Source organism: Podarcis erhardii (genome assembly GCF_964252035.2).
Source record: "Podarcis erhardii genome assembly, chromosome: 10".
Lineage (NCBI taxonomy): Eukaryota > Metazoa > Chordata > Lepidosauria > Squamata > Lacertidae > Podarcis > Podarcis erhardii.
Window position 1 is genome coordinate 73,105,613 of NC_138500.1, and position 25,313 is coordinate 73,130,925.

The 25,313-nt window shown below is 42.1% G+C and overlaps 1 protein-coding gene across 5 annotated transcripts in view; it reads right to left on the minus strand.

Moving 5' to 3' along the window:
- The window catches only part of CACNA2D1 (calcium voltage-gated channel auxiliary subunit alpha2delta 1), a 390,752-nt gene that overhangs the window by 77,982 nt on the left and 287,457 nt on the right, over nucleotides 1-25,313 (minus strand). For all 5 annotated transcript variants that reach the window (XM_081879076.1, XM_081879074.1, XM_081879077.1 and 2 more), the window contains exons 11-12: nucleotides 11,880-12,038; nucleotides 6,621-6,731 (exon numbers count right to left, since the gene is read on the minus strand). In XM_081879076.1, the coding sequence (XP_081735202.1) occupies nucleotides 6,621-6,731; nucleotides 11,880-12,038 (270 nt within the window). The remainder of the gene's footprint in view (nucleotides 1-6,620; nucleotides 6,732-11,879; nucleotides 12,039-25,313) is intronic.

Sequence of the window (25,313 nt, forward strand, 5' to 3'; positions counted from 1 at the left end):
AGAAGTCAGGCTGAACAAAACAATGTAAGCAAAACTGAGTAGGCAATGTCACGTGATATGCAAACATTGCTGGAAGATGAAATTTTATCAGTTCCAAGCAACAAGGAGACACAAGATATTCTAATACTGACACAAACTATCCAATATGTTCATAGAAAATACCGTTGCTGTTATGCAGTAAGAGGAGTATTCCATAATCATTGTAACCATAGAATTTCTTCTACATCTTAAAGGCACAAAAAATGCTCATGGAATAATTGCTAAGTGTATCTCATGTGTGAAGGACATGGACCTATAAAATGCCCCCACCTCGAAAGTGGCAACTATGAAAGGATTAGGCCAGGCTTTCAACAGTTTTTGATGGAGGGAGGGAGGGAGGGAGGGACACACACACACACACACACACACACACACACACACACACACACAGGCAGTTCCGTGATGTCATGTCTCACTTAGACATTGCATATTAGATACTTTGTGTCATGTTCATTCCTGGAATCTTTAGGAATTTGCAGACCTCCTAATTGCGATTCAAATAGTTGCAGTGCATATTAGCTAGCCTTTCATCTTTCAGCGCTTAAATCTTTGCTCTACTGCCTGTTACCAGTTCTTGTGAATGAAGCATATTGTGAATACGCTCAGTCCCATGGATTCATAACTATATTTTGCACAAAGCTTTACAGTATTTTGTACCTAGGTAGGGCTGCCAGATAACAAAATGTACAAACAGCCCAGCATAAGTGGTTCCCTCCTAGTTAAATTATTAACCAAACACCTGAATCTGGCACTTTTCTGCTTTCAACCTGACTTGATGCTGCTATTAAATTTGCTTTCTGTTGCCAATTGTTTTATTTATTGATGCTTTAAAGGTTCTATTGCTTCAGACTTGTTAGCTGCCTTTGATTAAGGCGCTGAACAAAAATAACTAAAATAAACAGGTAAATTAATATGCACATATCAAATACAGAAAAGCTGTGCCAAAGTATAAACTTTGCAATTTAGGATGGGAAGAGAGCGATTCACCTGGGTGCTCTTTAAATGTAAGTACAATTGTCCAGGGTCATTTGATTTCACAGTGCAACAGATTGTGATTTTGGAGCATACATCTGACCATTGTGCATCACTTCACACATCTAGGGTTGCCATTTACATTATGGGAGTTGCTGTTTTCCCAGTGAATCCTTCCAGTGCTGTTCCAATAATGTCAGAATAGTGAAATTACACAAACGTAGCAACTGATGTGGTTACTTTTCCTAGCAAAGTCATCCATCCCCTGGAATGAGGAAAGTGGCAAACAACTGTTTGAACTGGTAACCATATAAGAACCAGACAGCAGACTTCTTCTGACATTCAGCTTAAATGGACGAAGCATCAAGTGGGCAGGGCAAAGGTGCCCTTTGCAACTTTACCTGGATAGGTCTCATATTTGCTGGCAATGAAATTTTTAGTATACGATGTTAATGGCTTTTCTAGTTATCACTTTTAGTAGTGGAAATGAATGCACAGGGCACTAGAAAGCTGCAAGCTCCCTGCGATTGCTCCTTATACATGACTTGGCAAAGTTAATGAATAGCAAAAAGCTATCTTGTAGAAACATGGGACTTAATTAAACACTTCTTCTGGTGCTATCAGTGATAGGGTACAGGTCCCAGATCTGATTAAGTTTTATGAATTCCCTAATTCAATGTGCATTGTTTAGTCTTAAAAATATACATGATGCCTAGAAGTCATAATGCAAAATGAGCATTCTGCTCAAAGGTTAGTTTGAAAGTTCAATAAATGCAAATAAAATCCAGAATATCTAAAGTGAATAAGCAACTTCTTTTGCTTGCCTAAAACAGATTTAAACTTGCACCTATCAATTTTCAGTAAAACTTCTTTTTTTAACTGTTACTTTTTGCAGTATGCTGAATAAAGTCATTATCGCAATTGTAAATGATGGGAAAGCTCTCACCTCAATATTGAACTCAGGGATAAAAGCTTTTTCTGTTCTTTCTTAGTTTAAAGAAAGAGAGTTCATTTTTTAATGAGCTCAATTCCCAAATTTGGACACTCCTGTGTATCAAATGATGCCACTGGGAACGTGAATGTGTTCAATACTCCTGGGGGATTTTATCATTATAAGATCCTCCCTCCTCCTTCTTCTTCTTCTACCTATTGCAACACTAAGGTTGTAACCCTAACTCCTTATTCATGCTGCTGGATCCATCCCCCCATCTGCCAGTCTCCACTACCCTGGAGAAGTACGGTACATCCGTGAAGGACTTCAGAAGAATACAGGGGTGGATTTGAGAACTATGATATGTTTCCTTTGTTGACTGGTGTGAGCTAACTCAGGCATTCGTGAGAATGGTGTAAGCAGGAACGGCTGCGATGCCGCCCTCCAAACAGTGGCGCTGCTGCCCCTTACAAGGACAGGGCAGGGGTAGGGCGCAGTGCCAGAGAGGTCAGAGCTGTGCAGGTGGGCTGACAGAAGTGGGTTGGCTCCACTAGCGCACCTGCCCATCCCTGCATCATCCAGGTAAGAGGAAGCAATGTTGTCGTCTAGATTGCTATACAGCTACACGCCACCATGCTTGGCTGCTCCTGAGTATAATTACAACAAGTATAGTAAAAATAAATGGTACAAAATCAATAAAACATAATTGGGATTGATCAATCAGTAGAGCATGAGACTCTTAATCTCAGGACCATGGGTTTGAGCCCTACACGTTGGGCAAAAGATTCCTGCATTGCCGGGGTGGACTAGATGACCCTTGTGGTCCCTTCCAACTCTACAATTCTATGGTTATATGTTACTGTCGGCATTATCTCTGCCCCCCCCCCCTTTAGTAAGAATGACTGAGAATTTCAGAAAAAAATTGTGGCCTCATTGAACACTCCCCAAAAGAAACAAACCACAGACTGTATTAAATCTCCAGAGATTGCTGCTCCCAGGGGGGAGGGGGGAACCTGATTCTTTGACAATAACTGGCCCAAACAGGCAGGAGGCATCTAGCTGGCCATTGTGAGACAGGCCTCATCCAGCTCTTCTAAGAATGGCTCTTCTTTCGTTCTCTATGAGTTTGCCAATATTGTCATCAAGTCCTTAAAAAATCTGGGGGCTTCCCATTTAAGTCAATTACTATTGTGAGATAAATGGATTTGTGCTTCTGTTTACAGTTAAAAGCAGACTCAGAATATGCAAATTATTCAAATGTGTTCTAATAATTTAAAATAGTAAAGAAAACATGGATGCAATATACAAAATTTATTGGAATCCACTTTGTGAAACCCAAAGCTGGCATTTGCAGATTAGGCTGAACATGCAGTGCCAAAATGTGGGAGGTGGCAGGGGCAGCATTAAAAAAAGAAAGAAAAAGAAATCACACATTTCCCACTGTAGACTTGATCTAGCCTTTTTTCTGTATTCAGCCTTCCCACTATAGTATGATGATACTTGTAATGCATATATGCATGTTACTTGAGGGCTTGCTCTGTACAGTGGTGCCCCGCAAGACGAATGCCTCGCAAGACGAAAAACTCGCTAGACGAAAGAGTTTTCCGTTTTTTGAGGTGCTTCGCAAGATGAAATTCCCTATGGGCTTGCTTCGCAAGACAAAACGTCTTGCGAGTTCTTGCGAGTTTGTTTCCTTTTTCTTTCTTTCTTTTAAAGATATTTATTAAAGTTTTCAAAGTTAATACATTATAACAAAAAGAGAAGAAAAAACAAAAATACAAAAATGCAAAAAGGAAAAACAGTTAAAAAAGAAAAAAAAGAGAGAGAAAAAAACACATATAAATTCCATTTACTTATTTTCTTTTAACTTACTTTCCAGACCTCCTCATACCACCCTTTCTTATATTCCAGTTTAAATTGTTTGATCAGCAAATCCTCACCATTAGATCTTTTACTTATCTCAAAACCTTATTTTCTATCTCTTAAGCATTACAGCGGAAAACCACTTAATTACTATCCAACATCCTTCTAGCATTCCTTAATTTTACAGTATTTCTGCAAGTAGTCTTTAAACTTCTTCCAATCTTCTTCCGCCGACTCTTTTCCCTGGTCTCGGATTCTGCCGGTCATTTCTGCCAGTCCCATGGGACTGTTTCCTTTTTCTTAAAGCCGCTAAGCCGCTAATGGGCTTGCTTCGCAAGACGAAAAAACCGCAAGACGAAGAGACTCGCGGAACGGATTAATTTCGTCTTGTGAGGCACCACTGTACATTCTTAATCAATGTTCTTTACTAACAGATTAACAAGTATAGCCATAAAATATATAATCTGGTGGCTGAAAAAATACTATTTTTATCTTGGGAATAATTAAGTAACAAAGTATAGCTTAGTTTCCTAAAACATCTAAAACAGATTTTTCTTTTGCAGGAAAAGTGAAAGATACCATCCAGTGAACAGATGTTACACTCATTAATCCAATTTATATAGAATCTCTTCTCTCAAACGATATTCATTTGGACAGTCACAGAAAAGATGACACTCTGTGAAAACACGCAAATAGTTTTGCAGCAAAAGCACAAGGAAAAACAAAAACTAATTTAAACAGCCATGATTGCAACAAAACAAAACAAAAAGCATTTCAATTGAATATTGGTGAAAATTGCCAAATTTCAATGGAGGAATGAACACTGAATAATTGAATGAGCACTGATGAATTAATGCTACACAGCTGATTAGGCTTGGTTGCTATTTTTCCACCAGCAGAAAGATTTACCTGTACTATACTATACTATAGGGACACGGGTGGCACTGTGGTCTAAACCACTAAGCCTCTTGGGCTTGCTGATCGGAAGGTCAGCGGTTCAAATCCCCGTGACGGGGTGAGCTTCCGTTGTTATGTCCCTGCTCCTGCCAACCTAGCAGTTCGAAAGCACGTCAAAGTGCAAGTAGATAAATAGGTACCGCTCCGGCGGGAAGCTAAACGGCATTTCCGTGCGCTCTGGTTTCTGTCACAGTGTTCTGTTATGCCAGAAGTGTTTAGTCATGCTGCCCACATGACCTGGAAAGCTGTCTGTGGACAAATGCCGGCTCCTTCGGCCTGAAGCCCTTGAGACTCCCATTTAAGTTTTGGAGTACCAGCTGCATCACTATTTTTCCACCAACAGAAAGATTTACCTGTACTATACTATACTATAGGCACACGGGTGGCACTGTGGTCTAAACCACTAAGCCTCTTGGGCTTGCTAATCAGAAGGTTGGCGTTTTGAATCCCCGTGACAGGGTGAGCTCCCGTTGCTCGGTCCCAGCTCCTGCCAATCTAGCAGTTCGAAAGCACGTCAAAGTGCAAGTAGATAAATAGGTACCATTCCGGTGGGAAAGTAAACGGCGTTTCTGTGTGCTGCTCTGGTTTCACCAGAAGCAGCTTAGTCATGCTAGCCACATGACCCAGAAAAACTGCCTGCCGACAAACACCGGCTCCCTTGGCCAGTAAAGTGAGATGAGCATGCAAACCCAGAGTCACTATACTATACTGTATACATGCATATATTAACATACACACATGTGCATACACTGTTTGTTAATATATGTGTGTTTTCCATTGCAGCCAATAGCTGGATCCTAACACAGTTTGGCATCACATCAAACTGTAATGATATATAATGTGATATTGAGCTGATATTGGAGGCAGGTACTCAAGTTATTAAAGCTATAGTGAAATGGATCTAAGAGAGTTCAGTGACATTTAAAAAGATGCAATCTCTGATAGGTAGAATGGTGAAAATTGGCATTTATTAGCTAGGATCTCTCCAAGATCTCAGTCAGACACCTTTCCCAATTTACCATGTCATTTAACTGGAAATGCTAGAGGTTTAACATACAGGATGCCACGAGAAATAGGCCCCCTGTTTGCTGCTATCTGTATAGTAATAGGTTCCAAACTGCATAGCTATCCATGAGTCATTCCAGAACCTTCATGACTTATGCAGTTAACTACTTCCCTATTTTGTCTGCAGGAACCAATCTCAACATGCTCAAGGCTCACTGAAGAGTTTATAAGAGACTTGACGGGTCTCTGACTAACATTACAGCAATGTGCGAAATTTAATCCATACGTGGTAGTTATTAGAAACTGACTCGCTACATTTTTTCATAGAATTTATAAGCAAAAACTGTACTTTGCTAGTTCTCTTTAAGTGCATTGTATTGTATATCTTTTGCTGTAAGGAACATAGCACTATGAGATTATGAAAATATAGAATATATAAAAGACAACCCAAAAACTTTTATTTAAAATCACTCATGCCAGGGATGGAAAAGCCAGCCATTTTGCTTTTTCCCCTATTCCCCCCACTCCAGTTCTTTAGTCAGTTCATTCCATTACTATATCAGTTTGTGATTTTATTAAAAATATATGTGTGAAAATCCATATATATTTTTGTGCATATCTCTAATAATGTATTAAGCAAAACTGAATGCATTATTTTCAATAATTTTGAGCGCAAAATCAAAAATATTTTTTTTGGTGGGAGAACTGTATAGCAAAATTCAGAGAGGGACAGCTGTGTTTTGGTTTGTGTATTGGTTAACAGACTGCAAATTAGGTAGGTTCACATGAAATGCTAACTGAACAAATTTCTCCTTCTTTCCATGTCTATAAAAGGAACTTTAAAGAACCTTACTTTTTTCTCCTTGTTGTATTTGTCAAAAATCTCCTGTGCTTTTTCTTCACCACCATCAGTAAATAACATTATAATCTTGTTGCAGTTAGCTCTGAAGACACTGTGGCTGTGCTGGAAGAGATAAAGACAGGCATTTTTATTTATTTATTTCACAAAATTTATATGCCATTTGATTGTAATAAAACCTCAAAGTGGTTTGCAAAATGATTCCAGTTATGATTCATCAAACAAAATAACAAAATGTTCAGTGGTGTAATGCAGCCCTCATAAACAAATTTCCACAGGGGGCTTTTCCATATTTTGCATCTTTCACATTGTTAGGTATATAAATGTGCATGTGAAACAAGCACTTCATTATTATTTTTGTGATTTATACATACACCATCCAACATTTTTGCCAAAGACAGCAGGCAAATTGTTTGGGGGCTCTCCTATTTAGAGTGTTTGACTTACTGACTGCGTACATTGGCTTCCACATGGAAGACTATGAAGTAGTTCATTTTGCAAGCCCAACGAGATTTCGAGATTGGATGAATAGTTTGACTGGAAGGTGACTGAGCAGGTCAAAGTGCTCCCTCCCACTCTTGAAATCCACACACCTCATGGGGGAAATAGCTTTCCTGACCTCCATTCTAATCATGTACATATTGCGTTGGATCCAACCTAGCCATAATGGACCCAGTGTAATGGATGACTATGATAATTATGAGTGACTAAATTAAGTTCCACTGGTTTAAGTGAATCTCCTCTAAATTTAATGAAGTCTGGCTCCAATACAGTGCCTATCCACATAATTTAGTGGATATTAGGTGGGGTAGACCAGTAGCAATAGCAGCCAGCAGGGTAGAGTTCCTCACCTGGCTTCTTAATGCAGAAATCGCTGCTGGTAACTAAGGAGGAAGCTTGCAGCAATCAGGAGATCAGTGCAGTCACTTGCAACAACAGAGCCAATCAGATGCTTCCAGTACTGTACCTGTGAAGGAATGGGTTTCCCAAACCCAAAACTGACTGTGCAGGCAGTTTGAAACTGCACCAAAATCCCTATTTTTCCTTAGCTAAAATGCTTTAACTTGAGCTCTTGAGCCGAAACCCAGCTGTATAAACAAGTGCTCAGAGCCCTCTCCTTTATCAGTTTGTGACGGCAAGGATGGCCTTGACTGTACCAGCAGAACAGGGAAGACACGTCTGTGCCTTATCGTATATCCTGACCACAAAAGACGCACAGACCTAGTCTGGGAACAGTGCCAGAGGGTGTTCTTGGAGATGGTGACCTCTTGCTCCAAGATAAGAGTAGGAACAGGAAGATCCTTTTATGGTCAGAAGTACAGGAAGGAATATCCTTTTATGGTCAGAAGTATAGGAAGGAATACACTTTTATGGTTAAGAGTGCCGGAGCAGGAACATATGTGATGTCAACCTGTGTGTACAAGCTGACGTGGCTGGATTCCTGGGGAAGGGGGGAGAGGGTGCCTGGAGGATATATATACTGCATGTAATCTCTCATTTCTTTGGACTTGCTGTGGACTGACCACGCAAGTGCCTTTCTGCTGTTCCGGAGAGTAGAAATAAAGAACTCTTTCTCTGAACCAACCCTCGGTGTCATTTGACTTCCTTCCTCCTGTCCGGGAGCAACGCAGACCCAATCGGTGAACTCCAATAAGGCTATACCTGCACAGTCAGTTTTGGGTTTGGGAAATCCATTCCTTCACCTGCAGTGCACCAACCTCCCTGCTGCCCCCTCTCTCCCTTTTGGTATCATCAGGAATCCAGGTGAGAAACACCACACCACACCACCAGCCACTACTACCAAGGTGATCCAATTGAAATCTCTGTTCAGCCATGAAGATGACTGGGTAACCCTGGGTGAGTCACTCGCTTTCAGTCGAACATGCTTCACAGAGCTGTTGTGAGGGAAGAAGAAGAAGAAGAAGAAGAAGAAGAAGAAGAAGAAGAAGAAGAAGAAGAGGAGGAGGAGGAGTTTGGATTTAATATCCCGCCTTTCACTCCCTTTAAGGAGTCTCAAAGCGGCTAACAATCTCCTTTTCCCTTCCTCCCCTACAACACTCTGTGAGGTGAGTGAGGCTGAGAGACTTCAGAGAAGTGGGACTGGCCCAAGGTCACCCAGCAGCTGCATGTGGAGGAGCGGAGACGTGAACCCGGTTCCCCAGATTACGAGTCCACTGCTCTGAATCACTACACCACACTGGCTCCCCAAAAGTGGGGAGATGCCAGCCAGAGAGGAAGGGACAAAAATGTAGATAAATAAAATTGTAAACCAGCTACTTATTGTTAACCAATGAAATGACTATCAATTCATTAGTATCGAGAAAAATATTAAATTCTACTTCTGAATTAAGAACTTATGCTTAGTACCAATATATCTGCTATTTAAGATTTTTCATTTAAATCAGGGGTAGGGAACCTATCTATGGCTTCCAGATGTTGCTGGACTTCTATTCCCACCAGTCCTGATCACTGGGCTTGGCAACTGAGCTGATGGGAGCTGGACTCCAGTGACACTTGGAACACCCCAGGTTCCCCATCCTTGATTTAAGTATCACTTTACCAAATAAATGTGAATAAAGAAACCCCAAACCTTTATATTAAGAATGCTAGCACAATGGTTCTGATTCAGAAATAAAACATTCATGGAGAAATAAAAAATGCATGGAGGTTCCAACTTGAAATATATTACTTCCGACGTCTGATAATATAAAATAAATAAAAGGGGGAAATTCTGCATTGACATCAACTGTGCTGCATAAACCCATAAAAAGGGGACTTGTCCTGCAAATCACATTGATTTGAGTAAATTTTAGGCTGTAATTTATGGAGGCATCACCTTTCTGGGGACATAAGAACATGGCTAGGTTCATTTACAATACATTTAAGTAGTATTTTGAATGTGACTTACCGATCAAGTAATCAGCACATGTAAAATGATTTACTAAGTGTGTATTGACCCTTTACTTTACTGTTGGATCTACTGTAGACATAGGCTTCTATTCCTGCATAGTTCAAAGTTGACCCACAACAGTTTAATAATATTAAATTACTGGAAGATCCAACACTAGATTTCTGTTTCCTCCATAAACTTTTTAGGAATAATGAGTAGCTATGGATCTTTTCCTGGGCAGATGCTACTGAGTAGGGGGTCCATTTCAAAAGTAGCATAATTGCCTTGCACCTTTACTCAACACAAGAGAAAATGGGAAACCACAACTCTTCCTTTCCTCTTGTGGACAATAGCAATAGTTTATTCCCCATGTAGGATCCAAAGTGCTGAGCACTTTACAGCTCAAGTGAGAGTAATGCAGTTTTAAAAGAGAGTTGCTTAAGCACATCCTAAGAAAATAATTTGAAATGTCAACTTAAATCCTGTGAACAGTAGCCTGGTACACGTCTGTAATGCATGGAGAATTTGCTATTGATCCTAAACAAGAAAATTCTGCTGAAGCACTTGATACTTTATAAAATTATCTTATTTAAAATTACAACAGGCTTACAAAGTGACTAGGAGGGAACATCCTCCTCCAGTTACCACTGCAAAAATTAAATTGAACTGCCAAAGCAAAAGTTTATTATTCCAAAGAAGGTTTTCTTTGTCAATGTGTGGAGGAACAGTGGGTAGCAAAATGACTCACAAACAACCTTATTCCTTTTAAACTCACCCGTTTAATGGCTTTATTAAAAATACTTATTTTAACTCTGCTATATATTTTGAAAGCAATTTTCTCCTAGATGAGAAGAAAATAACTCTTTTAACACATTAGGATGACTAAAAATAACTGCCAGCTGCGGTGTTTCGCATTTATGTTTAATGCAGGCATTTAGGATTATTTAAAACAATTTGGTTATCAGAGGCAATGGAAAGGGCTGTATTGCTTTGCTTAAATCATAAACATACATGTGGACGCCACCATTTGTCTTGCTCTTGTTAAGGTTGGTAACACTTATTATATCATCATGGGCGCTCGCTTTCATTTTTCCAGACCATACAGCACTCCCTATTAGTGAGCCTTGAAACTGACCACAGTTGTTTTCCCGTATGTTTCCTCCCCACTTTTTAATGAACATGCTTATCGTTCACATACTATCTTAATTCACACTAACGTCCCTGCAAAACTATTCATGCATATTCCTACTGAACATTTTGTGGGACAAGGCCCATGCATGGACATCCCTACTGGCGCAAGCTGTTCTTGCTCCCTTGGTTCCTGCTTACATAAGCTCCTTCTGCTGTTTTATTGCTTTGAAGCAGCTGCACTTACTGTTAACAACAAATACAACTTGGGGCTAATCCATCATCACTTTTGAACTTAATTCTCCTGCCTCTTCATCTTCATTATTTCCTAACTCTCCAAATTGTGCTCAGGAAAGTTACAAAGCGCTAAGAACAGAAAATGAGCCCGCCTCACCCCCGCCCAGGTTCTCGACATTCATGGTCCTCTCACAATGATGAAGCCTCATCTAATGGAAGGACAGCAGCTTAAAAGGGCTGTGAATGGCTTCTGTAAATAGAACAGGCTGCTTTTTCTGATCCTTCCTCCAATCACTGCAGCTGCAGAAATGTCATTATAGTCAGCAGCATCACATCAGCCCACACACTGATAGAAAAGTGGGAAGGAGATATAGGTGTTGGGGAAGGTAGGTAAATTACCTTCATTTAAATGTAATTTTTCTTACTAGAATTCTCATTCTTCACCCCCCCACACACACACCACACCCCCGGTTAAGCCTATTTATGTTGCCTTGTACTTATTGAAAGAGAAGCACAAACAGAAAGAACCTCCCTACAACACAGGAAAATGGGGAGCCACTGTAGATAACTTCACACTTTACACAACAATTTAAAGTGTTGTGAGTTTGCTATGGATACACATGAAATACAGTGATATATTGCATGGCAAATGTGTAAGTGCGAAAGAGAGATGTTTGTTCTTAAACATCCACATATGCAGATCAGAAAACTATGGCTCAGTCAAGTCTCAGAGGTACATTTATTTTGGGGCTTAATAACATTTGTTTTTTATCATTCACACTTCCCGTTTGCTTCAGAAAAAGACACCAGATTACCTAAGGAAACTATGGACTGGAAACAGAGGGACTCCTCTGCTAGGATACATCTGTTAGCAAAATACCATCAAGGGGAAAAGGGGGAAAACTCTTGTTCAGTAACAGCAATGCATTCTGTCAGCATAGTACAACCGTATGAACTTCATATGAACCATATGAAGGGAGCAGATTGCTCACACTTACATTTAGCAGCTGTTCAAAGGCGTAACTAAAGCCTTTTTTATAATCGGTGATCCCTTTTGCTGAGATTTTATTGACGGCTTCTTTCAGCTTCTTCTTATTTCTCACGTTAGCTTGTACAAGGTGGTTGAAGCAACTGACATTCTGAGCATTTTCATTGAACTAAAAAAAAAAGGAAAAAGAGCAAAGGAAAAACTGCTCAATAAAGCGCATATAAAGGGTATACTGTAGGGCTGTAACTTCCAGGATACATTCAGAATGGGTATGGTGATGAGAAAAGTCACACACAAACACACAAAGTTATCCATCTCCATCAGCTGTGTCCTTTGAAAGGATACAAAAATCTGCTTATGTTCATATAAGTACATTAGCCCAATGGGATTTTGGACTACACCCCACCCCTCTTTGAGCTGACCAAAAACTACTACATCCCAAACTACTTCTGAATTCTTGAATCAAAGTTGGCAGCTTTCCAAATGACTTCTTGAGATCACGTATACATAGTGCTGTAACATGTAACATAAGTTACCAAAATATGCCACATCGCAAACTGCTACTAAAATGGCCCAGCTTCAGAAGCCATTTGCCATGCAGCATGGGTGTCATGGACTGGCTGGGAGAAACCCCCAGGGAAAGAAGGCTCAGAGTCTGGGGACTGGTGGTGGGACAATGATGAGTGGCCAGAGGGAGAAGAGAGAGCAGACTAGGAAGAGGTGTCAGAAGCCGAAGAGGTAACAGGGTTTAGTGAGCAGGAAGACACTGTGAAAGAGAACAGTCTGGAATCAGGAAGAGGACGGAGGGGGCAAAGAGGCAGAGATGAGGCAGGCTGCTGAAGAAGGCAGGGGGTCTCTCCCTCCTGCTGTGACCAACTCCCCTCCTCTCTAGTCTCCCAGAACCAGGAGAGGTATGAAGAAGGCAGAGCAAAGACAGATAAGGTGATGAAGTCTCAGATTCCTTGGGAAGGAGGAGGCTTAGGGAACTGTGGGAAGGCAGGGACCTTCAGTCCTCACAGCTGCCTTATTGGGGCAAGATCTAGAGTTGCTGTGCTCACTAGGCTTGAGCTGTTTTGTTCTGTGAATAAAGACTGACACCTTGTGAGTTATTCCTGACCTGCTCTTGACAATGGGGGAGAGTGTGTTATTGTCTGAAAACATTAAATCCTCCTTAGGCTCAGTGAACTTGTTGCACAGTTCTTTGGATTCAAGTGTCAATAAATCAACCATAATTCAACCAATGTAGAACAGGTTTCGCTGGGTTATAACTAAATCCAAGCATCACCCAGCAGTCTGGAATATGCTGATTGACATTCCTGGTGAAGATGACAAAACAAGCCTGGTTTTCTAATAGATAAAACAATCAGGTTAACATTATCCCCCAAGGACGAGTTACACAGTGGATATTTCCAAGGTCCTGAAGGTCAGGAAATGATTGACAACCATGGCTGTAGGGAGGAAACATAATTCAGGGTTATATTTAATTAATGTGAACTGCAACACACACACACACACACACACACACACACACACACACACACTACTTAGCTCACAGGAGTACTTCAAGTGTAAAAGCCTCTGGCCTGCCCTGCAAACTGTCCAGTCCTCCCTCTAGTAGCAATAATATCACAACTAAAATAATTTGCTGCCCAAGCCATGCCAACAATATGACATCCACACAAACATTTCAGAGTTTGGAGTCGGCTTCACTTGAACTCTACATCAACTGAACAAATTCACACACACACCCCATTCCTAGTTCATGCCCATAAAAGGAACTTTAAAGGACATAAAATACTTAGGAACTTCAGTAAGTGAAGTCTTTGTATTTGTCCAAAATCTGTGCTTTTTCTTCACTGCTGTTGGTCTATAGCATTATCATCTGTGGAATGGTCTCCCCTGGGAGGCTTGCCTGGAGCCTTGGCTACACATCTTTAGGCGCCAGGCAAAAAACACTCCTCTTCTCCCAGACCTTTGGCTAATTAAGTGGTCTATGGCCTGTTAATTGGGAGGGAGCATGGTTTTTGTTTGTTACTATGTTATGTATTTGGGGGTTTTATATTGTAAACTACTTGTGATCCTCAGATGAAGGGCGGTATAGAAATTTAATAAATTCATCATCCTCATGTTGTATTGCTTTATCGCTCTGTGTGCTGGCAGGGTGGCACAGGCAGAGATCCCCAATGCCACAAATCCCTACCAGTCCCTGAGAAGGGGCAGGGGAGGGGCAAGGCAACAGGGAGCTCGACGTGGTGCCAGTTCAGCAATGAAAACATTGGATTGACTCCACAGCTGTGCTTTCACTGTATCAACCTCCTTGCTGCCTTGCTCCCTCCAGGAAGGAACCACCAGCAATGCGCAGAATTGGGAAGACATTAAGGCACACAGGGAGGCTGGTCCATTAGGGTTCACAAGGCACTGCGCCACCAAGCTCAATCTGCCCTCTACCAGCTTGCCTTCTGACAATCAGTCCAGGAGGCGGCACCGCGTTTCCATTTCCACGGCCTTATTTTCAGTTTTGCCCTTGTAGAATTGGTTGACTCTGCTGCTCATTGACTCCAGCTCAGACTGTCATTGGCCTCAACTCAACCAATTAACCATCAACCATGCTAAATCCAAGATTCTGATTTTCTCCAGAAGCCGGAGATTATATGAATGGAAGCTTGGTGGAGCAAAAATAGAGCAAGTCCTAAAATTTCAATACCTAGGAGTTATTTTTCAACACAATTTGGGGTGGAAAGCTCAAATTCAACACCTACTTAACAAGGCCAAAACTCTGTCATATGCGCTCCTCCGATTCTTTTTTTTGGATGGAGCTTTGCATGTTCCCTCGGCCCTAAAGGTGTTCAAGGCAAAAGTGGTTGCCGCGCTTGCTTATGCTGCCCCGCTTTGGGCCGTGATGACAGATCTTGCTCCTCTTGAGACACTGCAAAATCAATTCCTGCGTCGGCTCCTAATGCTCCCCCTGTGCGTAAGCAACGCAGCCATGCGACTAGAACTGAAGATCGCATCCTTAGAAACTTGCCTGTGGAAGCAAGTCTTCAATTATTGGTTATCATTGTGGCATAGATTACCAAACCACTACCTTGTCCAATGCTTATGGCGAGATGAATTCTCTAGCCTTTGGTCTAGTAGAATTCATGCCAAACTCCTGAGTTATGGAATCTCTCCTTCAGATTCCCTAAAACTAGACCATATTACTGCTCAAAGACTGATCCGCCAAAGACTGGATGACATCGATCTACAGCGAAATTATATGCTGGGGGGAGGTGTTTGTTCGCCCCAGAACATTGGTATCACTTTAACTTACTGCGTTCCATCATACCTCTCCTCCCTTTCGACTGTTGCCCATAGACTGGCCTTCACCAAAGCGAGGTTCAACGTTTTTCCCTCCAACGTCCTGAGACATAGATTCTCAAAGGGCCAAGCCCCCGCCACGTGCGAATGTGATAAGGAGACGCCGGAGTCGCTCCAGCACATTATGTTCACTTGCCCCCTGTTCAATGTGCCACGGGCAAATTTGTTGGGATCAATCATACAGAAACTAGAGGGTACCCCACCAAAATTCCACCTTGCCCAAATCTTGCAGGATAAGGATACTCATACGACCCTGAATGTGGCAAGGTTCCTGGTCGCTGTCCTTACCCAAAAGCGACGCCAAGGAGCACTACAAGCTAACTAAGGCGTAGTATGCCATTCTATTTTATAGTATTTTATTGTTATTGTGGTGTTTTAGCGGTTGTTTTTTTTTTTTTTCCCCACGTGCACAAGCTGTTATTTATGTGTTGTTTTTACCTGTATGGGCCTATGGCCGTAATAAATATTGTTTGTTTGTTTGTCATTGGCCTCCCCACTTTCTACCCTCCTAGTCCCAGTGGACACCAGTCACCACTGATGATAAGAGAAAGGACTACTGGGTGCGTGGTAGAAGGGTAGAAGAGCTGGTCTGAACCTGGTGGTGTATGGTGTATGTTGAGTAGCTGGAAGCCCCCTTCAGGTGTGTTCCATGCGACCCACAACCATATGGTGAAAGAGAGTGGCAGCTGCACCCAACTCTGCTCCCTAGTCACAGCCTTGATGGACTTCCACCCCACAATGAGGAGAAAGGTGCTTGTTCTACACATTGTGGGTGACCCCCTCTCCCATGATTTAGAGCCCTATGTGGAGCAGCTCCCCAATGTGTGGGTGGTGTGGCCATGACAGTCATGGAGGAATCATTCTCTTCCGCCATGGGATTATGACTGCACAGGGGAGAATGACTGAAGCTCTGGTGTCTTTGTGGGTCCAAGTAAAACATACAGAACCTTTCAGCTTGGTTAGAAATAAACTCACCAGCCACATATTCATAAACTATCACAACACACTGCTAGATCCTGTATTTTATTATATCTGGAATAATAAAATGTTGCAGCCTGCCCCTATGCTGAAGGTTAATCATCATCACCACTGTCTTCACCATCCATTCCAATCCTTACTCATTCAGAACTACATACAAAGAGATGTGTTAAAACTTATATACTACAACTTTCCTCCATAGAGCAAAATATGGCATACATGGATTGAGGAAATCCTGTGATATTGATAGGGAGAGAGATTCAGATTTGCCCAAAGCCACCCAAAATCTCCAAGTGAGAACACAAAAACATACCTCCTTGATTCATGGCCAGTACTCTATTCTGTACATCTGTTACTATGAACTGAGTCATTCAACATCCTTTTTTAAAAAAATAAACAACTTTTCTCACCATCAAATAATGCAGCTTGCAATGAAGCTATCTAACCCCTATACCACACACAAAGCATAATACCACACAGCCTTACAAGACCTGTCTGTCAATAAACATAGTTTTCTAATAAAACTAATAACGCATTCAGACTAGAAACCGGCCAGCTTTACAGTAGTGATCCAGCCAATAATCTCTATGTATATAAGATGTTAGGGATGCAGGTGGCGCTGTGGTCTAAACCACTAAGCCTCTTGGGCTTGCCGATCAGAAGGTCGGCGGTTCGAATCCCCGTGTCGGGTGAGCTCCTGTTGTTTGGTCCCTGCTCCTGCCAACCTAGCAGTTCGAAAGCACGTCAAAGTGCAAGTAGATAAACAGGTACCACTCCGGCGGGAAGGTAAACGGCGTTTCCGTGCGCTGCTCTGGTTCGCCAGAAGCAGCTTAGTCATGCTGGCCACATGACCCGGAAGCTGTATGCCAGCTCCCTCAGCCAATAAAGCGAGATGAGCACCGCAACCCCAGAGTCATCCACGACTGGACCTAACGGTCAGGGGTCCCTTTACCTTTACCTAGATAAGATGTTATCAAAGTAACAAATGAGATGCTGTTATTGATTTTGTTCCTTCTCATATGGAGATCCTCTTTAAACTGAGTGATTCACATATATCAAGGCAATTTGGGAGAGAGGAGGCCTTAATGCTCTAGTGCTACACAACCTTTATTAGGGAAACCACAATAAAATTCAATTAATAAATTAGTATTTGCCTATTAGCCCTATGATACTTGCAGAATCATTGCTTTTCTAGCTTCAGACACTAGGTGGCAATATAGTAAAATAAGTATGCTATCCCAAAGCACTGTTCTAAGGGAACATTTTTATTTCCTTTTTACTTAGGGTGTATTCTGAATCTTGAGATCATCTGGACTCAGTCCCAGATCCTATTTTCCAGTAATAGGGGAAGGAATAATAATACAGCAGTGCATTTGATCATGTGTAGACGACAAAGAAACTAGATAGAACAATATCTGAGATCAGGAGGCAAGGCCTCTAGGTTTCCATCGTATGACTTTGCCCCATTTATATTTCCTGGACTGTTGTGTTTGGTCCCACACATGCCATTCCTGGTAATCTTTTGCCCACATGAATCAGACCATGTAGTGAGCAACCCTGCTCAATACGGATCTGGGTTACTGCTAACCATAATGCATAACCATAAAGGAGATTCAATAAACAAATGTCTCGTGTCTGCAGTGTAGTGGGGATGCACAAAACAAAATCCTTTCGATCTCTCGATCTCCAATAGTGATTTATTTTATTTTATTTTTGTTAAGTATGTTGTTCCAATAGCAGCCTCTAATGATAGGCTTAACAATACTTAACAATACCAATTTTATCCGATTAATACAATTATTAATGCTAGTTACTCCAATGTCAAATTATAGAATTTAATCAAACTGGCCTCCCCGTGTGCTAGATTTGATGACTTCAGTCTTCTACATTTTTCCATTCCATTTGGATATAATAATCCCTTATATAATAGCTACAATCTTTTGATTTCATTTGTGTTGATACATTAGGTGATTTATAATATTTCTTTCCTGCATGTGACAGTTTTCCCCCATGGTGTTTTCTCATACATATATTATGTTATATCCATGGTTCCCAATGTGGGGCACACGCCCGACGGGGGGGGGGGCAATTCAAGAATGAGTTAGACCAAGTTAATGGCCTCCTCCACGTGAATAGTTCACTTTCTGAATAATAAGAATTATATGTCATGGGGGGGGGATCAGGATTTTAGAGATGCTTAGGTGGCGCATGGCCAAAAAAGGTTGGGAACCACTGTGCTATATCCTTCATTCCTACAACTGTTGATGGCTCCCATCATGCCTTGGGAGAAGCAGTTACCGGTATCTCGGTTTCCAAAAGTCACTGCAGCACTTTGTCCCATGATTTGGCTTCCAATAAACAAGCTGTCTTCGCTATTTTTCCAGCCTAGGAAGAACAGTCTGAATCCAGACTGCAAATAGTTAATCCAAAAACTTCTATTCCCGCAGCTGGTAGACTCCTTTCCTCCCTGCCACTGACTTATGGACAATTGTCCTTATCTCAAACACATTCCTTTGTAGATAATGGAGGTTAGGGAGAACTTTGCTCCATATTTTCAAAGCGTGGTTCCTTTCTCTCATACACACAGTTCCAGTTTTGTCAAATTCCATATTTATATTCCAATTTCCTCCCTCCTCACTTGTACAGTGTTGTTGTTTTTTTAAAGCTTGCATTCCAGGGAGAGATGCAGTAGCATAAATGCAGAGAAAAACTTTGATATAAGCAAACTGTGGACTCCCCTTCTCCCATCGACTCTTCCACCGAATGAAATCCCCTCTCATTCCAAACCTTTTAAATCCTTGTAGCTGGGTTTGTTTTTGCAGTTTCTTATCTCATCATTTCTAGCACACGCCTGTAGTTTACTCCATTTTTTTAAAAGCAACAACAACAACTACCCAATTAGCAGGGTAACCTGTGCTTCCAGGAACAGGATCCGGGGTTGCGGCAGCCGGAATGCTCCATGCACCCAGTGCCTTTGCCTGGCCTTGCATGTCATGGGGAAGCGAGCGCCCATCCCATGGAACACAGGAAACAGGAAGCCACAGCTAAGAACAGTATAAAAATAAAGGTTTAAATGCAACTAGAAAAGACAGATATATTTTTATCCAGCTGGAAAAGGCTGTCATTTTTTAAAAGTCAAACAAAATACCGCACTAATAGATGTGCAGTACACATTTTGCTGCATTTTATGTTTTTTAAATTAATTTTAGTATATTTTAAAATGTATTTTCTTGAAATTTGCACAGTTTTAGGGATTTTGTGCATTTTTTGAGGGGCTGTTATGCTTTGGTTTAAACATCACTGTGTGGTGTGAGGATCAGTTTCATTCACTTTGAAATAAGTAGTAAAAAAAATAATCCTTGAGCATCTCTGTATGCAAAATATTTGCCTGTAATGTTCCTACAGCATCAGGAGAACTGGACACCAGTACAGCATAACAACCCTATTCTAAAGTCTTCATGGTGCGGAAAATCTAGGGTTTAAGAGGCCATCTAGAATAGCTGAATAAGGGAAGCAATTGTGCTTTGGTGTGTAAATGCCTTCCAGCAGATGTCATCGAAACGGGAGGAAATCCTGTCTCTTTAAACTAATTCAAAAGGAGCATATTGCTACATCTCTGGGAAGAAAGAAATTTGAAATTATATTGCCAGCGTGTTGCCAGCCTAATCAGATTTTGCTGCAGCCGAGTTTTCAATCTACCAAGGGTTGTTGCTGTCTTGCTCTTACTGCCGCGGCTAAAGCAGCTCAGTGACCCAGATGTATCCATACATAATAAATGAGCAGTGGTGAAATAGATCTTAATTCCAAGCGGCTTTCCCTTGTAACTAAATCCAGCTTTGGCATTTTCCTTTGTCTGTGCTGTGTGTTCAGTAATAGGATTTAAGGGTTAATTCTTAAAAGGAGCTAAGGCAGAATACTACCAGTATTTCTAAAAGCCTGTATGGACTGGAGCAGCCAGATAGTGCTACTATTTGTCAAAGTCCCTTTGGAGAACAGAAGGGGAAAGTGTGCCCACTGCAATTCAGACTCTAACAGGCAATCCAAATCATTGAACCGTCATGAAAAAGCACTGTGCTGGATCCAGCCAAGTGAAAAGTGGCGGAGGATTTTTTGAAGAACCTTCTGCAAAGTGACCTCAGAAAAAACCTTCTGAGACATTTTAGCTCAACTCTGGATCAACCCAGAGGATTGAAGGAGGAGCCTTGCCCAGGTAGGTGGGTCGGTGAAGCTAGGAGACAAGGGCTACAACCACAATGCTCTTGTTCCTTACCTCTGATAGAAGAAGGACGGATCTCCTAGGACACACTCCCTGGAGAAAGCAATCTCAACCCATGACATCTATTCCCACCTCGGTGGCTGAAAATTGTGATCAGAATCCCATCAATGCGAGATTATAAATCTCTAAAAATAAACTGCATGGAACCCATAGAATCCCTAATAGAATATTAGTCACACACACACACACATACACACAGGCCTTTACTTTTCTTTTGTAACTCCAAGCTAACTTGTCAGATTGGAATAGTATGCAACCAAACACCATCTTCCCAAAGCATTTTTATATACAGAGAAAAGCAGGCACAGCTGATAGTGACTTTGGGCAATTCTTTGTAGTGGAGAAATAGGAAGACTGAGTAGGTTGCACTTCCTACATCAGGGGTAGGCAACCTAAGGCCTGGGGGCCAGATGCAGCCCAATAGCCTTCTCAATCTGGCCCGTGGACAGTCTGGGAATCAGCGTGTTTTTACATGAGTAGATGTGTACTTTTATTTAAAATGCATCTCTGGGTTATTTTGGGGGCATAGGAATTCGTTCATTCCCCCCCCCCCCCCGAAAAAAAAATATTGTCCAGCCCACCAAATGGTCTGAGGGATGGTGAACTGGCCCATGGCTGAAAAAGGTTGCTGACCCCTGTCCTACATGCCCGGTGCAATGTCTGAAGAGGTGCCTGCAGGAGGAGATATCCAAACTGATTCTTCAGAAAACTGATTCTCCAGAAACTGCACATCTTCCTCATGCAAGCTCAATTTTTAAAGTTACACAAAAGTGCCACAAAATCAGGACTTGTGCCTCCTTTGCCCGCTCCCTTGCCAAGTTAACACCTGGCGCCACTCACAGTAATGCATTTTCAGTTTCCCTAAATCACACAAGTTTCCACTTCTCCAGAACAATGTATCTTTATTTCAGGATCCCAAACTGCAAAGGCGACTTCGCATCTTAAAGAGACCATGAGCTTAAGACCTTTAATTTGTCAACAGTGCTCTTTCTATGATGCTGACTCCCCCATCTCCACCAACATCTCCCATGTGCCTTGCAGGCTTAAACGTGAAGTTCATTTCTCTGGAAACCACAGCCTACCCACAATCATAAACAAATTATACTCTCTCTGTCAACATGAGAAACCAAGTCTCTAAATCATAGCATGCTGGGATTGAATTGCAACCCCTATCATCTACCACTTACAGCTATCAAAGCATATAACTGGATTAGTGGGGAAACAGCTGTATTGCGCACACATTTAAGCTCTTTTAAACAGCAGGCTCCCTTTCGGTAACAAAGCACACCACTTCAGATAGCAGAAATGCAAATTCCATGGGAAATTAGAACATATTAATCCCTGACAGTCTTTACATGGCTTAAATACCTCCTGCAGCCCTTTCCTCCCTGTAAATAAATTGCAAGGACTCCATAAAAAAAAAAAATGACTAAAGTGATTAAAGCACCTACGACTCCCACCCCAACCCCAACCCCATTCCCTGGGAATTTTGACTAAACCTGGCGTGGCTGATTAAATCGCCATCACTTATGAAATGAAGGATATGTGGAAATCCCTGTCAGTCAGGTACTAGCACGATCATCAAGGTTATATTTGTTAAAAGGATGGAATATAAGTAGACTTCATATCTCATTTCTGGTGCATCTTATTATTTAGATTAACAGTTAGCATTATGACCAGGATCGCGTACATTCTGTGACTCAATGCAAGTACAAATGTCAAATTCCCTCTTTGGAAGGCTGCTACTTGTGACACCCTTTTCCTTAGCAACTGGGTGGGTGGGTGGGTGGGTGGACGCGCAAATTGGGTTTCCACATATTAAGTGTTGGGGCTGGTGTTCTGGAGACTAGTTCAGCAGGACAACAGGGATAGACAGAATGCACTCTGTGACAAAACAATAAGTCACTGAGGGACCAGGGCCATAGGCACCAACTCCTAGGGACCGAGGCACTTTGGCCCCCAATGCTTTTTTTAGGGGGCAGCCCCCCAAAGTTCAGAGGGCAGAGGAGGGAACAGCAAAGCTTTGGTGGCCAGCGGCTTCTCCTCCTCCGCATGGGGGAGGCACAGGGGAAGCAGCCCCTTGCTGGTGGTGCAGCAGCAGGACGAAGAGGAGATCAATACTGAAGCTGCAGAAGAAGAGGAGGAGGAGGAGGAGTTTGATTTGATATCCCACCTTATCACCACCCAAAGGAGTCTCAAAACGGCTAACATTCTCCTTTCCCTTCCTCCCCCACAACAAACACTCTGTGAGGTGAGTGAGGCTGAGAGACTTCAGAGAAGTGTGACTGGCCCAAAGTCACCCAGCAGCTGCAGGTGGAGGAGCAGAGATGCGAACCCCGTTCACCAGATTATGAGTCTACTGCTCTTAACCAGTACACCACACTGGCTCTCAGTGTAGCTCAGTGGTTGGTAGCTCCTGCTGCTGCTGCCACTGGCCGGGGGCAGCTTCCCCTGTCTTTCCCTTGCACAGAAGAGGGAGGACAGGGGCTGCCATCTCTTAACAATATCACGTGTATGACATGAGGACATAACGTCAGGCCCTCACATTCTTTTTTCAGAAGTTGGCGTCTCTAGTCAGGACAACATCTGTAACCTCATAGGTGGGAGCCCTACTGGCCCCTAATGATGCCTGGCCCCTGCCAAGTTGGAAGCTGCAATGATGGCCCCATGGCCATCTGTGGTAGAAGCGCTGCAACACTGCCAAAAGTGGTCTGCCTGCTTCTGGCAAAGCTGCAACAGCAGTACAGAGTGAGGGGCATCTGGGTCCCGATACTAGAGTGCCCCGTTTTAGGCCTATAGAGCACAAAGCATGCAAGCATGTTGGTTGTGAACAGCATAGGCACCTCAGAAACAACACAATACCTGGCAGTTGAGATCAGTCTTCCTGGGCACTGTACCAAAAAAAAAGGTCAGTTTAAAGACAGGGTGTGCCATTCACAAGCAGCACAAGGAACGGGCATTTTGTATTCTGGTTTCTGATTCTATTCCTTACAGTTGCAAAAGTAGATCTGAAAGTGTGTGGGCAAATGCCTGGTGAAATTCTGAAGCTGGGGTGGAGCAAGTCAAGAAACCTGGGCGGGATCAGTAGGGAAGATAATTTTCTGCTTGCCATTTGCTCTGCCTACCATGTTTAAAAGCCATGCTCTTCTGAAATGCCAGGTGTCAATTTTCTACCACACCCACCAGGCATAAAAGGTTCTGTTCCTATCTCAAGCTTTATCCCGTTTTCTGATCAGTTTCCTCCTTTAGCTCTCAGGCTTGTCAGAAAACCTTCCTAGTCAGCAACGGAGATATATTGACAGTGGGCAGAGCTTCTCAGTGGTGGACCTTGGGGTCTCAAATTTCAGTGGTGCCCTGTATGATGCCAAAATTTGGCATGCCCCACTGCTTCTTGCACTCTATGCTAAATCACAGTTGTGGTGCCCCTGTGGCATCTCCCAAGGCCCAGTGGAGGCTAAATCTGCCTCTGGTCTTCTTCGCACAGGCATAGGCAAACTCGGCCCTCCAAATGTTATGGGACTACAACTCCCAACATCCAAAGCTAACAGGACCAGAGGTCAGTGATGATGGGAGTTGTAGTCCCAAAACATCTGGAGGGCCGAGTTTGCCTATGCCTGTCTTAGCAGTTGTGCTCCGTTTCTGGAGCATCCGTCTGAAGAGGGCTTCCTAAACTCAGCCTTTTATAGTTTGGCAGCTGGATATTCAACAGAAAGAACTGCTTCTGCTGTGCCAATTTTGAGTTCAGCTGATGGTCTTGTTTGCGCTGTTGCATACATTTCTGTGCCCAAAGCAATGAAACTTACTTTCATTAATGCTGTTTTATTAATATTATGTTTGGTTATAGCAATTAATCAGTTGGGAGGGGAGAGTGGGGAAGCGGTCTGGAAGGCTTTTGCCATGTAAATTATATATATGAAGTAAATATAATAACTGAAGGCTGAAGACGTTTGCCTGCTCTTGCACTGGATTATGTTGAATTTTCCCCAGTCAAAGCAGCAAAATAAAAATAAAAACTACCCTGCAACCAAAATGACTCAGCCAAAGCTATTCTATTTTAGTCGCAATGGCCTGAAGTGGGCCTCCTGGCACCGTCAAGTTCTGCATTTCCATGTCTTGCTGTGGAAAGAGCGCAGAGAGGGGAGATTTCCACTGAAATCTAGTCACCCATGACTACTCCAATCAAATATCATATAATATTTATGGAGCTATGCAAGTTTAAAGCTACGTATTATGTAAATTAAATTGTCAGCATACAATGTTTCCCAAGCTGTTTATGAGGCGATAGCATCCTATTTAGAGGCACGTGTGTAAAACCACCACAAAAGCTGCCATGGTTGGGCACCTGTCTGTCAGTTTTTATTCCCTTTTGGTTTAATTCTTTGAGACAAAAGTATCGCTGAATCCCATAGCTATGTATTCATTAGAAGAAGCATCTGCCTCAAAGTCAATGACAAAAACACATGTTCATGTACAGCATGTCACATTTTCACTCCATGGAATCATGTAAAATGTATTCCAAGAGTCTTAAAACTCCACTAGGACAAGGGAGCCAATTTCTTTTCCTCACTGTTCATGAAGAAAAGATCCCGAGAAAGGACCCAGGTAGGTTGCCTTGAAGTATTCAACGGCAATGTTCATGAAGAAAACCATTCAAAGCAGAAACAGAGCTATAAATGTTTGCAAACAGCAAAAACTGAAGCCATTAATTCTGGTTTCTATCATAATTTATTCTTTCTTAAATTCAGTTGTTCACATTTCCACAGCATTCTTTTTTTAAAAAAAACCCTCATGAAAATTAATCAGCACTTGGGTGCAAATGTTTCCTAATGCACA